The sequence below is a fragment of the Perca flavescens genome, chromosome 14, assembly GCF_004354835.1.
Source record: "Perca flavescens isolate YP-PL-M2 chromosome 14, PFLA_1.0, whole genome shotgun sequence".
NCBI lineage: Eukaryota > Metazoa > Chordata > Actinopteri > Perciformes > Percidae > Perca > Perca flavescens.
Window position 1 is genome coordinate 3,577,088 of NC_041344.1, and position 14,367 is coordinate 3,591,454.

The 14,367-nt window shown below is 44.8% G+C and overlaps 1 protein-coding gene across 1 annotated transcript; it reads right to left on the reverse strand.

The window, feature by feature from the left end:
- Window positions 1–4,306: 4,306 nt before the first annotated feature.
- LOC114568509 (gastrula zinc finger protein XlCGF7.1-like) lies at window positions 4,307–14,164 on the reverse strand. Its single transcript, XM_028598125.1, has 3 exons — window positions 14,084–14,164; window positions 12,745–12,880; window positions 4,307–5,181 (listed from the first exon to the last, which is right to left on the reverse strand). Exons 1-3 carry the CDS (start codon window positions 14,162–14,164, stop codon window positions 4,520–4,522), a joined length of 879 nt encoding a protein of 292 aa, XP_028453926.1. The 3' UTR covers window positions 4,307–4,519.
- Between the last annotated feature and the right edge of the window lie 203 nt (window positions 14,165–14,367).

Consider the following 14,367-nt stretch of genomic DNA (forward strand, 5'->3'; position numbering starts at 1 on the left):
AACTTTTTGTTTTTCAGAACAAGTCAATATTTTAATATAAAAACCTTTAGCAACATTTTGGACGTCTTTTTCGACACTTTCGTGGCTTTCCTCAACGTTTTGGTCACGTTTTTTCAACGTTTGTCATCTTTTTCTGAGCCTTTTGAAGTTTTGGTGTTTTTTCCCCAAAACTTGTACACCTTTCTTTTTTTTTAACATTTGTCACTTTTGACATTTTTTCACTTTTTTGACATTTTTGTCACTTTTTTTTTAAAGTTCTTTAATTAATAGTTTTTTCTTCAAATGCTATAAAATATACTAATACTTAAAATGAACTGATCATTTTTTTACTTGTTTAGAGTGTTGTAGTGAACCATCAATGTTATTTTTTTGGACTGTTTGTTTGAAAGAAAACCCAATTTTTTGAAAATGGTCTAATTTGTCCCGAGGACAACAGGAGAGTTAAACTTGTATTTGGACACATTGAGCCTCTAACTAATATTGTGCCTATCTTTTTTAGAGTTGGATTAAATTCCGATTAATTGTTCATCTGGTGTTCTCCGTGAATCATCACCTTATCGTGGTGGAGAGGTTTGTGTGTCTCTGTGAACCTGAGGGCTGTGTTGTCTGGAGCTTTGTGCTCCTGGTAGGGTCTCCCAAGGCAAAGTGGTCTCAGGTGAGGGGCCAGACAAAGAATGGTTCAAAAACCCCAATGAAAAAGCTAAGCAGAGATGGAGTGACCCTGCCCGGAGGAAGCCCGGGGCCCCCGTCTGGAGCCAGGCCCAGACAGTGGGCTCGTCGGCGAGCGCCTGGTGGCCGGGTTTGCTACGGAGCCCGGCCGGGCACAGCCCGAACAAGCTACGTGGCAACTCCCTCTCCATTCCATGGGCCCACCACCTGTGGGAGGAACCGTTGGGGTCGGGTGCGATGCCACATGGGTGGCAGTGAAGGTCAGGGGCCTCGACGGACCAGACCCGGGCAGCGGACGCTGGCTCTGGGGACGTGGAACGTCACCTCTCTGTGGGGAAGGAGCCGGAACTGGTGCGGGAGGTGGAGCGCTACCGGTTAGATCTGGTGGGGCTTACCTCACGCACAGTCTTGGTTCTGGAACCATACTCCTGGATAGGGGTTGGACTCTTTTCTTCTCCGGAGTTGCCCAGGGTGTGGGCGCCGGGCGGGTGTGGGGATACTCACAAGCCCCGGCTGGCGCCGCTGTGTTGGAGTTTACCCGGTGGACGAGAGGGTCGCCTCCCTCGCCTGCGGGTTGTGGGGGAAAACTCTGACTGTTGTTTGTGCATATGCACCAAACAGGAGTTCGGAGTATTCGGCCTTCTTGAGACCTTGACTGGAGTCCTGCATGGGGCTCCAGTGGGGGACTCCATTGTTCTGCTGGGGGACTTCAACGCACACGTGGGCAATGATGGAGACACCTGGAGAGGCGTGATTGGGAGGAACGGCCTCCCTGATCTAAACCAGAGTGGTTGTTTGTTGTTGGACTTCTGTGCTAGTCATGGATTGTCTATAACGAACACCATGTTCGAACATAGGGATGCTCATAAGTGTACCTGGTACCAGAGCACCCTAGGCCGAAGGTCAATGATCGATTTCATAATCGTTTCATCTGATCTGAGGCCGTATGTTTTGGACACTCGGGTGAAGAGAGGGGCAGAGCTGTCAACCGATCACCATCTGGTGGTGAGTTGGGTCAGAGGGTGGGGAAGACTCTGGACAGACCTGGTAAGCCCAAACGTAGTGCGGGTAAATTGGGAACGTCTGGAGGAGGCCCCTGTCCAACAGACTTTCAACTCACACCTCCGGGCGGAGCTTTTCGTGCATCCCTGTGGAGGCTGGGGGCATTGAACCCGAGTGGACAATGTTCAAAGTTTCCATTGCTGAAGCTGCAGCGAGGAGCTGTGGTCTTAGGGTCTTAGGTGCCTCAAGGGGCGGTAACCCACGAACACCGTGGTGGACAACGGTGGTCAGGGAAGCCGTCCGACTGAAGAAGGAGTCTTTCCGGGATATGTTATCCCGGAGGACTCGGAGGCAGTTGCAGGGTACCGAAGGGCCCGAAGGGCTGCAGCCTCTGCCGTGAAAGAGGCAAAGCAGCGGGTGTGGGAGAAGTTTGGAGAAGACATGGAGAAGGACTTTCGGTCGGCACCAAAGTGCTTCTGGAAAACTGTTCGCCACCTCAGGAGGGGGAAGGGGGAACCATCCAAGCTGTGTACAGTAAGGATGGGACACTGTTGACCTCAACTGAGGAGGTAATAGGGCGGTGGAAGGAGCACTTTGAGGAACTCCTGAATCCGACTAATACGCCCTCTATGTTAGAGGCAGAGCTGGAGGATAATGGGGGATTGTCGTCGATTTCCCAGGCGGAAGTCACTGATGTAGTCAAACAACTACACAGTGGCAAAGCCCGGGGATTGATGAGATCCGTCCAGAAATGCTCAAGGCTCTGGGTGTGGAGGGGCTGTCCTGGTTGACACGCCTTTTCAACATTGCGTGGAAGTCTGGGACGGTGCCAAAGGAGTGGCAGACTGGGGTGGTGGTTCCCCTTTTTAAAGGGGGACCAGAGGGTGTGTGCCAATTATAGGGTATCACACTTCTCAGCCTCCCTGGTAAAGTCTACTCCAAGGTGCTGGAAAGGAGGGTTCGCCAATAGTCGAACCTCGGGTTGAGGAGGAACAATGCGGATTCCGTCCTGGTCGTGGAACAACGGACCAGCTCTTCACTCTCAAAGGATCCTGGAGGGAGCCTGGGAGTATGCCCAACCGGTCTACATGTGTTTTGTGGATTTGGAGAAGGCGATGACCGGGTCCCCGGGAGATACTGTGGGAGGTGCTGCGGGAGTATGGGGTGAGGGGTCTCTTCTCAGGGCCATCCAATCTCTGTACAACCAAAGCGAGAGCTGTGTCCGGGTTCTCGGTAGTAAGTCGGACTCTTTTCAGGTGAGGGTTGGCCTCCGCCAGGGCTGCGCTTTGTCACCAATCCTGTTTGTAGTATTTATGGACAGGATATCGAGGCGTGGTCGGTCGGGGTGGGGAGGGGTTGCAGTTTGGTGGGCTGGGGATCTCATCGCTGCTCTTTGCAGATGATGTGGTCCTGATGGCATCATCGGCCTGCGACCTTCAGCACTCACTGGATCGGTTCGCAACCGAGTGTGAAGCGGTTGGGATGAGGATCAGCACCTCTAAATCTGAGGCCATGGTTCTCAGCAGGAAACCGATGGAATGCCTTCTCCAGGTAGGGAATGAGTCCTTACCCCAAGTGAAGGAGTTCAAGTACCTTGGGGTTGTGTTCGCGAGTGAGGGACAATGGAGCGGGAGATTGGTCGGAGAATCGGGCGCAGCGGGTGCGGTATTGCATTCAATCTATCGCACCGTTGTGGACGAAAAAGAGAGCTTAGCCAGAAGGCAAAGCTCTCGATCTACCGGTCAGTTTTCGTTCCTACCCTCACCTATGGTCATGAAGGCTGGGTCATGACCGAAAGAACGAGATCCAGGGTACAAGCGGCTGAAATGGGTTTCCTCAGGAGGGTGGCTGGCGTCTCCCTTAGAGATAGGGTGAGAAGCTCAGTCATCCGTGAGGAGCTCGGAGAGCCGCTGCTCCTTTGCGTCGAAAGGAGCCAGTTGAGGTGGTGGTTCGGGCATCTGGTAAGGATGCCCCTGGGCCCTCCCTAGGGAGGTGTTCCAGGCACGTCCAGCTGGGAGGAGGCCTCGGGGAAGACCCAGGACTAGGTGGAGGGATTATATCTCCAACCTGGCCTGGGAACGCCTCGGGATCCCCCAGTCGGAGCTGGTTAATGTTGCTCGGGAAAGGGAAGTTTGGGGTCCCCTGCTGGAGCTGCTCCCCCCGCGACCCGACACCGGATAAGCGGACGAAGATGGATGGATGGATAATTGTTCAGCCCTAGTTGAAGCCCACAATCGAAGAATATATGACCAATAAAAATGATTCTTGCGGCAGGTCCTGATGGTCCTGTTTCTTCTTCTCTTTCTCCCAGGGTGCATGCACACCACATACTGTACATATGTAGGGCTGGGTATCGTTTTGGTACTGATACCAATACTGTGACATCCATACCGGTTCCTAAACGCTACTTTTACACATTAGGTTTCTTCCTAAAAGGAAATTTTTCCTCGTCACTGTCGCAGTAAATGCTTGCTCTTGGGGGAATTACTGGAATTGTTGGGTCTTTATAGAGTGTGGTCTAGACCTACTTCATCTGTAAAGTGTCTTGAGATAACTCTTGATATGATTTGATAATATAAATACAATTTAATTGCAGATTGGCTCACTGATGCTGATGAGATTTACTCCTAAATTATTGAATGACAAGGCATTTTTCGATACTTGACACTAAGAAGTATTGAAATCTGTACCCTGCTCTAAACAGTTGTTCAATAATTTTTCCATATTCGATACTAAAGAGGCAATTCGGTAGATGCCTAAAAGGTATCAAATTCAGTGCCCAGCCCTGTACATAACATCATATAATACGATACTTATACACATTAGACACGAAGCAGAGAGTTTGTTTTCAGCTGGTGCTGCTCTCGCCGACACACTTGTGACTTTTGACCTGCGACTGCCATGTGAAGCGCTTGTTGCAGACGCTGCAGCCGAACTGCTTCTGCCCCGTGTGCACCGAGAAGTGGTACGTCAGGTTGGCCTTCTGGGAGAAGCTTTTGTCGCACGCGGGGCAGCGGTACGGCTTCTCCCCCGTGTGCACCGTCATGTGCTTCTTCAGGCCGCCCTTCTGCGTGAAGCTCTTGTCACAGTACACGCAGCCGTACGGCCTCTCGCCCGTGTGGATCCTCATGTGGTTCACCAGGGCGCTGCGCACAGCGAAGCTGGCGTCGCAGAAGGAGCAGCCGAAGGGTTTCTCTCCGGAGTGACACCTCATGTGGCGGATCAGGTTGGGCCTCTGGGAGAAGCGCTTGCTGCAGACGGAGCAGCTGTACGGCTTCTCGCCCGTGTGGAACCTCATGTGTCTCCGCAGACTGTCCTTGCGGCCGAACCTTCGTCCACATTCGCCGCAGACAAAAGACTTTTTGCCAGATTTACTCGCGACATCACTGACGGGCACTTCGTTGTTTTTCAGAGAGCTTAATGCTGGCGGAGGTTCTCTGCTCAGCTTACAGTCCTCATCGCTGACATCAGTCTCAGGTTCAGAACAGTCTGAAGCTTGGCCTTCAGTCTCTGGTTGTAAAAGTGGATGTGAGTTCCTGGCTGGTTTTGGTCCTCCACAGTCCTCTCCATCAGCTTCTGTTTCCATGTGTTGAGTTTGTCTCTGATGAAGCTGTGAGGACTGAGCTTCCTCTTCATCTTCTTCACTCTTCCCAGGGACAGGAGTGAATGGGAACTTGGTGATATCAGCCTCCTCCAGCCCTTGAAGCTGCTCTCCCTCCTGACTGATACACAGTTCCTCCTGTTCCTCTTTAATGTGTGGGGGGGGCTCTGGCTCCTGCTGGTCCACACTGGAGCTACACTCCTGCTGGTCAGGGGGAACCTCTTCTTTAACCACCGACAGCTGCTCAACATCTGCAGGAAACAGGAAACACACAGAGAGAAATGTTAATATAGATGCAGAGAGACAGCACAAACTCCAAGAATTAAAATCTAATCTTTCACTAGAAGTTGACCGATTAATTGGCTGATTTTTGGCATTTTTTACATAATTGGCATTGGCCGATATCAGAGTATATCAACATTCGACGCATGCTGCCCCTAGAGTCAATTACCAGCAGAGTGAGCAGACCTCATCCAGTGCCTTTGGTTTCCCATGCATAGGTTATACTTGGGCGCACCGCGCAGTTATAGAAAAAATCCGAATTACAATTTTTCCAAACAACGGTGTATTGTTTACAGCGCACCCAGACCAGCTGCCTCCAGCCCCTCCCCTCGTGAAGTCTAGCGCCGCGTTCATGACAGTGTCAACAACGTTGCACTTTAGGCTCAGACGCTATCGTAAGTAGTAGCATGGTGGGTGGTCTTGCCGTAGTATTAACTGTACTAATAAAACCATAGAAACACCGCAACCACACCACTGTGAAAGCTCCCCAAACGTCATTTATCAGAGTTCGGTCGTTACCCCTATCTGTGGCAGTCTCCTCCACTCCACAGATTTATAAAAGGAGCTGACTGGAGCTAACCGCTAACAGAGCTAATCGTTGCTAACAGAGCCTTCAGTTCTCCGTGCCTGTATCCATTAACTGTATTAATGAAAAAGTGTTTTTTCAACAACTCAACCTTTTCTTATCACTCAACAACAGTTTTGATGCCTTCCAGTCAGGTTTTCGACCACACCACAGCAACGAGACGGCTCTTGTTAAAGTCTTTAATGACATCCACTTAAACACAGATAGTGGCAAAATTTCAGTCTTAGTATTACTTGATCTCAGTGCTGCATTTGATACGGTAGACCACAACATATTACTTGACCGATTGGAAAACTGGGTTGGTCGTTCTGGCTCAGTACTAAAGTGGTTTGAATCCTATTTAAAGAATAGGGACTACTTTGTGTCTGTAGGTAATTATACATCTGAGCATACAAATATGAAGTGCGGAGTTCCCCAAGGCTCAGTTCTGGGGCCTCTTCTGTTCAACATCTACATGCTTCCACTGGCTCAGATTATGGAAAACAACAAAATAAGTTACCATAGTTATGCGGATGACACACAAATTTACATAACCTTATCGCCAGGGAACTATAGCCCAATACAACAACTGAATATGTGCATTGAACAAATTAACGACTGGATGTGCCATAACTTTCTTAAATTAAATGAAGAAAAAACGGAGGTGGTTGTTTTTGGAGCAAAAGAGGAACGATTAAAGGTCAGCACTCAGCTTCAAACGACAATGTTAAAAACAACAGACAAAGCAAGAAATCTTGGTGTAGTCATGGACTCAGACCTAAATTTTAAAAGTCACATTAAGACAATTACAAAATCAGCCTATTATCACCTTAAAAATATATCAAGGGTTAAAGGACTTATGTCCCAGCAGGATCTGGAAAAACTTGTCCATGCTTTTATCTTCAGTAGACTTGACTACTGTAACGGTGTCTTTACAGGTCTCCCTAAAAAATCAATCAGACAGCTGCAGCTGATTCAGAACGCTGCTGCTCGAGTCCTCACTAAAACCAAGAAAGTGGATCACATCACTCCAGTACTGAAGTCTCTACACTGGCTTCCAGTGCCTCAAAGAATTGATTTCAAAATACTTTTGCTGGTTTATAAATCACTAAACGGTTTAGTGCCAAAATACATTTCTGATCTGTTACTACATTATGACCCACCCAGACCTCTCAGGTGGTCTGGGACAGGTCTACTACACTATGACCCACCCAGACCTCTCAGGTGGTCTGGGACAGGTCTACTACTACTACCCACCCAGACCTCTCAGGTGGTCTGGGACAGGTCTGCTACACTATGACCCACCCAGACCTCTCAGGTGGTCTGGCACAGGTCTGCTACACTATGACCCACCCAGACCTCTCAGGTGGTCTGGGACAGGTCTACTACACTATGACCCACCCAGACCTCTCAGGTGGTCTGGGACAGGTCTGCTACACTATGACCCCCCAGACCTCTCAGGTGGTCTGGGACAGGTCTACTTGTTGTCCCCAGAGTCAGAACTAAACAGGGGGAAGCAGCGTTCAGTTTTTATGCTCCACATATCTGGAACAAACTCCCAGAAAGCTGCAGGTCCGCTGCAACTCTCAGTTCTTTTAAATCCAGGCTGAAGACATATCTTTTTAATGTTGCCTTTCTTTAAATAACCTATTTTTAACGGTTCTTTCTTTAAAATTCTTATACTGCACTGTACATTTTATTCTTGTCTTTTAATGATCTTAAATTGTTGTTAATCGTTTTAATGCTTTGAAATTGTTTTTAATTGTTTTCTAACGGTTTTTCATGTTTCATGTAAAGCACTTTGAATTGCCTTGTTGCTGAAATGTGCTATACAAATAAAGCTGCCTTGCCTTATGGACTCGAGACCAAATAAAACCCTTAATTTTATTAAATTGGCTGGACGAGTTTTAAATTACAACTCAGAGTTGTTTGAATGACAGAAATCTGCTCAGATGAGATCTTAAGAGTGCAACAGGACATGTAGTAAAAGTAGGATCCTCAAAGCACAGATAAATGAACAATGATCTAACAAACAAAGTGAAGAAGAATTTACTTTAGATAGCCCTAGTCTTATGTGATTCAACAAGAGTTAGGTAGAAACAGTGTTGAGATTGATAATATGTCACTTTCTGTATGGATCATAATATAGTATTACGGGTATTTTATATGCTGAACCTGTAATATTTGGCATAATAAATAAATAACAGATTTAATTGACAAAGCACATCATGGCTACACTTTCCTTTCATTTGTTTTAAAATTCAACAAGCATTTTGTTGTATTTTAGCAGAATTCTAAGCAGCAGAAAGGCAAAGACGGAATACATTTTATTATGTTTATTTTGTGTATCTTAAGTAATTATTAGTGTTACATTTTATCTTTCAAAGGAGGTTTAAAAACAAGCACATATCAGCCAAAATCGTCAGCATTTATCGGCCATCGGCTGAACCTGATTTCTAAAGATTGGCATCGGCCAGAAAAAACCCATATTGGTCGATCTCTATCTTTCACCTTTTAAAGTTCTGAGTTGTTCAAACTGAAGATTCACTTTTCATTTGCTTTATTTGCATTAAAGTTGTAGATCCAAATCTAACCCAATTCCTGTGAGTTTTCCGAGCATCAACATGTTTACGCAGCAGAAAAATAATCTTTACAAAGCAAGCGGTTCCTTAGGTGCTCGGGCTCTAATAAGAAGTAGAAGGGTTGATGTGAAGTGTCAACATTTAGACAAAATACTTGTGATTGTAAAGATATCTGATGGGGAGCTGCAAAAATGAACGGATTACTTATCAACTTTTACATTAATCTCCAACTCTTCAGATAGATAGATAGATAGATACATAGATAGATAGATAGATAGATAGATAGATAGATACTGTAGATAGATACTGTAGATAGATAGATAGATAGATAGATAGATACTTATTTCATCTCAAGGGAAATTTTAGTTTGAGTCACTTTTTATGATAAAACAGGTCAAACTTGTTCACAACAAGCTGACATCACAGAAGCTTTGCTATTTTTTTCATAAAAAATGACTCAAACCGATGAAGTGTTTTTTAGTTTTTAAGTAAAATAAGGAAAAGGTAGGGAAGAAAAGAGGCGGGAAAGATGAAAGAAAGGAGGCAAGGATGGATGGAAAAGGGAAGGAAGGAATAATGGAAGGAAGGTAAAGGAAGAATAAATTAGGAAGGATGGAAAAAGAGAAGGCAGGAAAGGAAGTGAAGAAATGCAGAGAAGGAAGTAAGGATGAAAGGAAGAAGAGAAGAAACATTAAACAAGCTGACATCACACAAGTTTACCGGTTTTATCATAAAAAATGACAACTGATTGATTATCAGAATAGTTGGAGATTAATTTAATAATTGATAATTTATCTGTTCATCCTCTCAGCTCTTGTTTAGAGATGCACCGATTACAACTTTCTAGGGCTGTGTTCTATTGAAGAAATTCTTAGTCGACTAACACTCATTCAACTGTATCGACTAATCGGTTAGTTGATTTAATCCTAGGGTGACCAGACGCCCCGGTTTGACTGGGACAGTCCCGATTTTGAAGTTAATGTCCCGAGTCCCGACGCTAAAATGTCCCGGTTTACACCAGGAGCAGCGTGAGCCGATTTTGCCGGGTCTTCTGCCCCGATTGTAAATTTGTCCGGTTTATTTTTCCGAGGCGAATAGAACGGGCAGCTACGTGCGAGGTCCGACCATGCTGTATTTGTTGCTGTCACCTAGCAACCGTCTCTCCGTGAGGAAAGCTGTGAAAGCCGGGTGAAGTTTTCGGAGGAATCGTAGCCAAATCAGTGTAATACATTGATGTCATCAACACAAAGTTTAGGAGCGCAACACTACTGATTTAGTTTGAAGTTCCCGTGACGTGATGTTTCCAGTCTACGGTTCAGACTCAGACACACGGAGCTCTGAAGCAGACCTGTTTACAGCGCAGCTTCAGGTTATAACGGACGCGCTCAGCTGTTGACACGCTGCGGCAGATGTGTTGCGTTTGTGCTCTGTGTATTTCTGCAGGAGATTCGGTTTTCCACCTCCGATGTAGAGCAGTGTACAGCCCTATGGTACAGCCACTTCCCTAGCTAAACTCTTTGTCTCATTCAGACACCCAAACGGGGCTCTGTGTCTGGTAGAAGGTCTATTCTACCGTATCAGCAGAGCAATCACGTATGCACAGCAGACTAATGGTGCAGGTAGCCGATAGATTATTTTCTGAAATATAGTGACTTTATTCTTGTAATAGCCTATTATAACTTTATTTTTCTCAAAATCATCACATCCAAATCACAGAGAACACAGATATACTGTATTTTGAATGTGCACAAAGTTTTGGACATTGCTCAAACACATCTGAAATATTACAGTCCAGGGGTTTATTAATACATTAACAACAAAAGAGCAAAACAGGAGGGAAGAATAAATGATGCCTAGGCTACATGTGTGCTGACTCAGCTATAATTAGAAAAGTCCATCCAAAGGAGAATAAATAGTTGAAAGCAATACAGAATGCCTGACAGCCTTACTGCAATATATTCCATTGTGTTTTTATATCTGGATTGTAATCTGTTTGTCTTTACATAAAGATATTTGCAGCATACATTGATTCAGAAAAAGGTAGAAATATGTGCATAAAAATTCACCAGAATGCAGGAAATGAAGTGTTTAATGCTCAAATTTTTCAATAAATAATTTAAATTCTTTTGGTGTTATTGGAATAAATAACACTTCAAAAAATCTTTTTTAGAATGAGGAGCCTATGATCAAAATAATGAAGTTACTGTCTTTGTCCATGTCTGACCTGGGATGGCACATGTTCACGTTAAAAATAGTGTGCGGTCACGCGCAAAGTGTCCCGGTTTCAGCTACCGGAAATCTGGTCACCCTATTTAATCGGCAGATCTGTAAATCTCAGTTTCTCAGAAAGAGTCATGCAAACGGATGCATATATTGAATAAGATAACGCCTCCTTTGCATATTTAAACACAACATTTCAGAAAACGTGTAATACAACAAATAACTTAATGAAAGTAATCAAAGTAGGTTTCACGGTGATATCTGTTAGGTAAAATGTTAACCCTTAATTCTTGTGTTTACCAGAGATTTGTGCTCGTACGTTTCTTGGAAATAAGTCATTCAGCATGAAAAAAAGCATCAGACATGACTAATGGACTAAAGAGATCTGAGTTGACTAAGACCAAAACCACCGATTAGTCGACTAATCCACTAAGAGGGAGCAGCACTACAACTTTCTAGGCTGATTCCGATTGAGTTCCATTGAGTTTGACCAGCCGATTCTGATTTAATTTTTTCTAACCACTTTACAGCACACACAAATATTTATTTTTTATCTTTTCTTTAATAGAAAATTTTGCATAGAACATAGAACATTTTTTGAACAGATAATCGATCGCTATAAAATAGAACTATATAAATTACTCCTAGTGTGGGAAATAAACACACATCTAAAGTGCAATGTTATGGAAGAACCATTTCCTTCTTTTCACATCCAATATCCAACTAAAACAATTTGATATTTAGCAAACTAAACTTCTGTATGTATGAAAACCGGTAATGGCAATAAAATAATATATAAATAACAAATAAAATAAATATAGCCTTAATGCAGTATAAAGATATTTATCAAAATGCAAAGCGTTTTAAACAGTAACGTGTCGGAGGAAAAGAGTCTCTTTTATTTTATGAGAGAGAGAGAGAGAGAGAGAGAGAGAGAGAGAGAGAGAGAGAGAGAGAGAGCAGACGGCTCTGCGCAGCCGTGTATAATTACGACTTTATGACATTTCATGAACAGCTGATTGAGCAGCAGTGCACCGCTGCTACATGCATATAGCGGAAACCCTGCATGTGCACGTGTGGTGCTGATGTTGCGCGATGTTAATCATGCGGCGCCCGAGTGAATTTGACCGGCATAAAATCGGCATATGTCAGATTGACCGTCGCCGGTCATGGCCGATAACGTGGAAATCGGCCAATTCCAGTCACCGGCCGTCAATCGGTGCATCTCTACTCTTGTTTATTATAATAAACAATTACAGTTCAGTTACAGACAAACGCCAACAAAAACAAACTGGACAACCTGCACCACCAAACATAAGTCTTCCAGCGTCAGGGTCAGTACTTATATACAGTACACTGCCACCATAAGGTGAATAATATCCTAAATAATGATGATAGTGATGTTCATCATCACCACTATCAACATTCTCACAGAATAATAAAACTACGCAATGTCTACATATCTAGTGGCATGTCTTTGAACCCTTTTTTTAATTTTATGACATTCCTAATATGTTTTAACTCCTCTGGTAATGCGTTAACTTCACGTCAACAGTATGTACATTCAGTACAGGGAGCAACAAAACCCAACACACACACACACACACACACACACACACACACACACACACACACACACACACACACACACACACACACACACACACACACACACACACACACACACAGTACAGATATTCTCCTGAGGCATGCAGCCATGCAGAGTAGTAACAAGCAACGACACAGCCAGCGTTAGCTTAGCACGGACAGTATATTGAGGAAATGTGTCTCTACAGCTCTCTGTCAGCTGATAAAAACCTCACCGAGCAGTTTGTGATGGCGGCGGTCCATCTCCGCTTCGTACTCGCTGATTGTTCTCTCCAAATGTCCAAATATGTCCTCGAGAGCCGCGGCGAGCCGCAGGTTGACGAAGACCTTCAGAGTCTGCAGTCGGGACATCTTTACACACGGGGACGAGGACAGGAGAACGGGTCCAGGGGGGAGTGTAGCTTTCAGGGTGAAGACTTCTGCTTGCTGTGTCACTGTAACACTCAATATAATAACTTCCGGCTCGCGTCTACAAAATAAAAGGCCCTTTTTGGATAAGGCAGACTAGATGGGATGGATGCTTTATTGATCCTCAAGGGGGAATTAAAGGTCCCAGTAGCTCAACACATAAAATAAACAAATCCACATGAATAATATGGACAATAAAAGAAAAGATACTAAATAAAAAATCCAAATGAATGTACTGAGGGACATATAAGCATGAGATGCCTACAGTGACAGGGTAGGGACTGACCCTGGAATTCAATCTGCATGGTAAGGTGCTCTATGAGGACTTTTATTTTGAAGCTCAGCAACTAATCTGCACCGGAAGCTGTAGTCTTCACTGCGGCTAACCTGACACTTTGAACAAGATGGCGTCTAGCAGAAAGGAGTGTTAGCAGAGTGTCTTTGTTGTGTAGAGAAAGAGGTAAAATGTGTAAAGTCCAGATGCTGAGAGCGTTGGTGGAGCAGCGACTAACTGCGGCTGCTGAAGAGATATTTGGGCTGTTTGAAAGAACGATAGCAGAGTACGAGGAGGAACTTTGTCGTTCAAAAGAGGAGAACGAGCGACAACGGGAGCTACTGGACGCTGTTTACAACCCTCAGCTTCGGCTACACAGAGCAGGTTTGGTCATTAAACCTTCAGTTGATCTTTCTCTCCTTCCTGGGATCTCTTCTCTCAGCAACGATATGACGATAGGACGTATGGAAATAAGCATTTGTTCATAAGATCTATTGTAATCTTCGCTCTTTAACTGGCCTTCGCCAAACCCACCAGACTCCATGTAAATAATCACAAAAAGAAACACAACAGAAACACAAAACTATCAAAAGCCGTCTTGGTTTGTCTTTTCACTGTTCCAACAATCACCACTCTGGTTTGGTTGAATTTAATTCTTAATTCATCCATTTACATACGGAAATATGCTGGCTCTATACACGCTAAAAGTCCTGATTATTTACATGGAGTCTGGTGGAGATATGCTGACTCTATACACGCTAAAAGTCCTGATTATTTACATGGAGACTGGTGGAGATATGCTGGCTCTATACACGCTTCACCTCGAGCGGAGAGCCCCTGTCTGCCTTCAGATCTGCTCACGGTCTGTTTACCGGAGCTTCTTGAAGATCAATGTGTGGGTACCCACCTGTACTGCGCTCTGGTCCTATATGGTGAGCCCTCAGCACCTCCATCTTGATGTCAGCGGGAGTAGGGAACCATTTAGTGAGTGTGGATTAACAAAACCTGATGCATTCCACCTGATTGGCCTACTTTTTTTTCTTGAGCTTTGCAGAGCCCACTCGTGGAGATAACCGACCAGAATCTATGCATCCTTTCATGAAGTCCCAGTCACAAAAGTAGTTAAGTTCTACACGAATACCATGAAGCTGGCGGT

Excerpts from the sequence above, each read along its gene's own strand:
- LOC114568509 (XM_028598125.1), bottom strand. The coding sequence starts at position 14,164 with ATGGAGGTGCTGAGGGCTCACCATATAGGACCAGAGCGCAGTACAGGT. Across the intron at positions 12,881-14,083 it reads TTGATCTTCAAGAAGCTCCG|ATGTCCCGACTGCAGACTCT; the intron begins GTAAACAGACCG and ends CCGTGTGTAAAG. Across the intron at positions 5,182-12,744 it reads CCGCCATCACAAACTGCTCG|AGACTGAAGGCCAAGCTTCA; the intron begins GTGAGGTTTTTA and ends TTTTACAACCAG.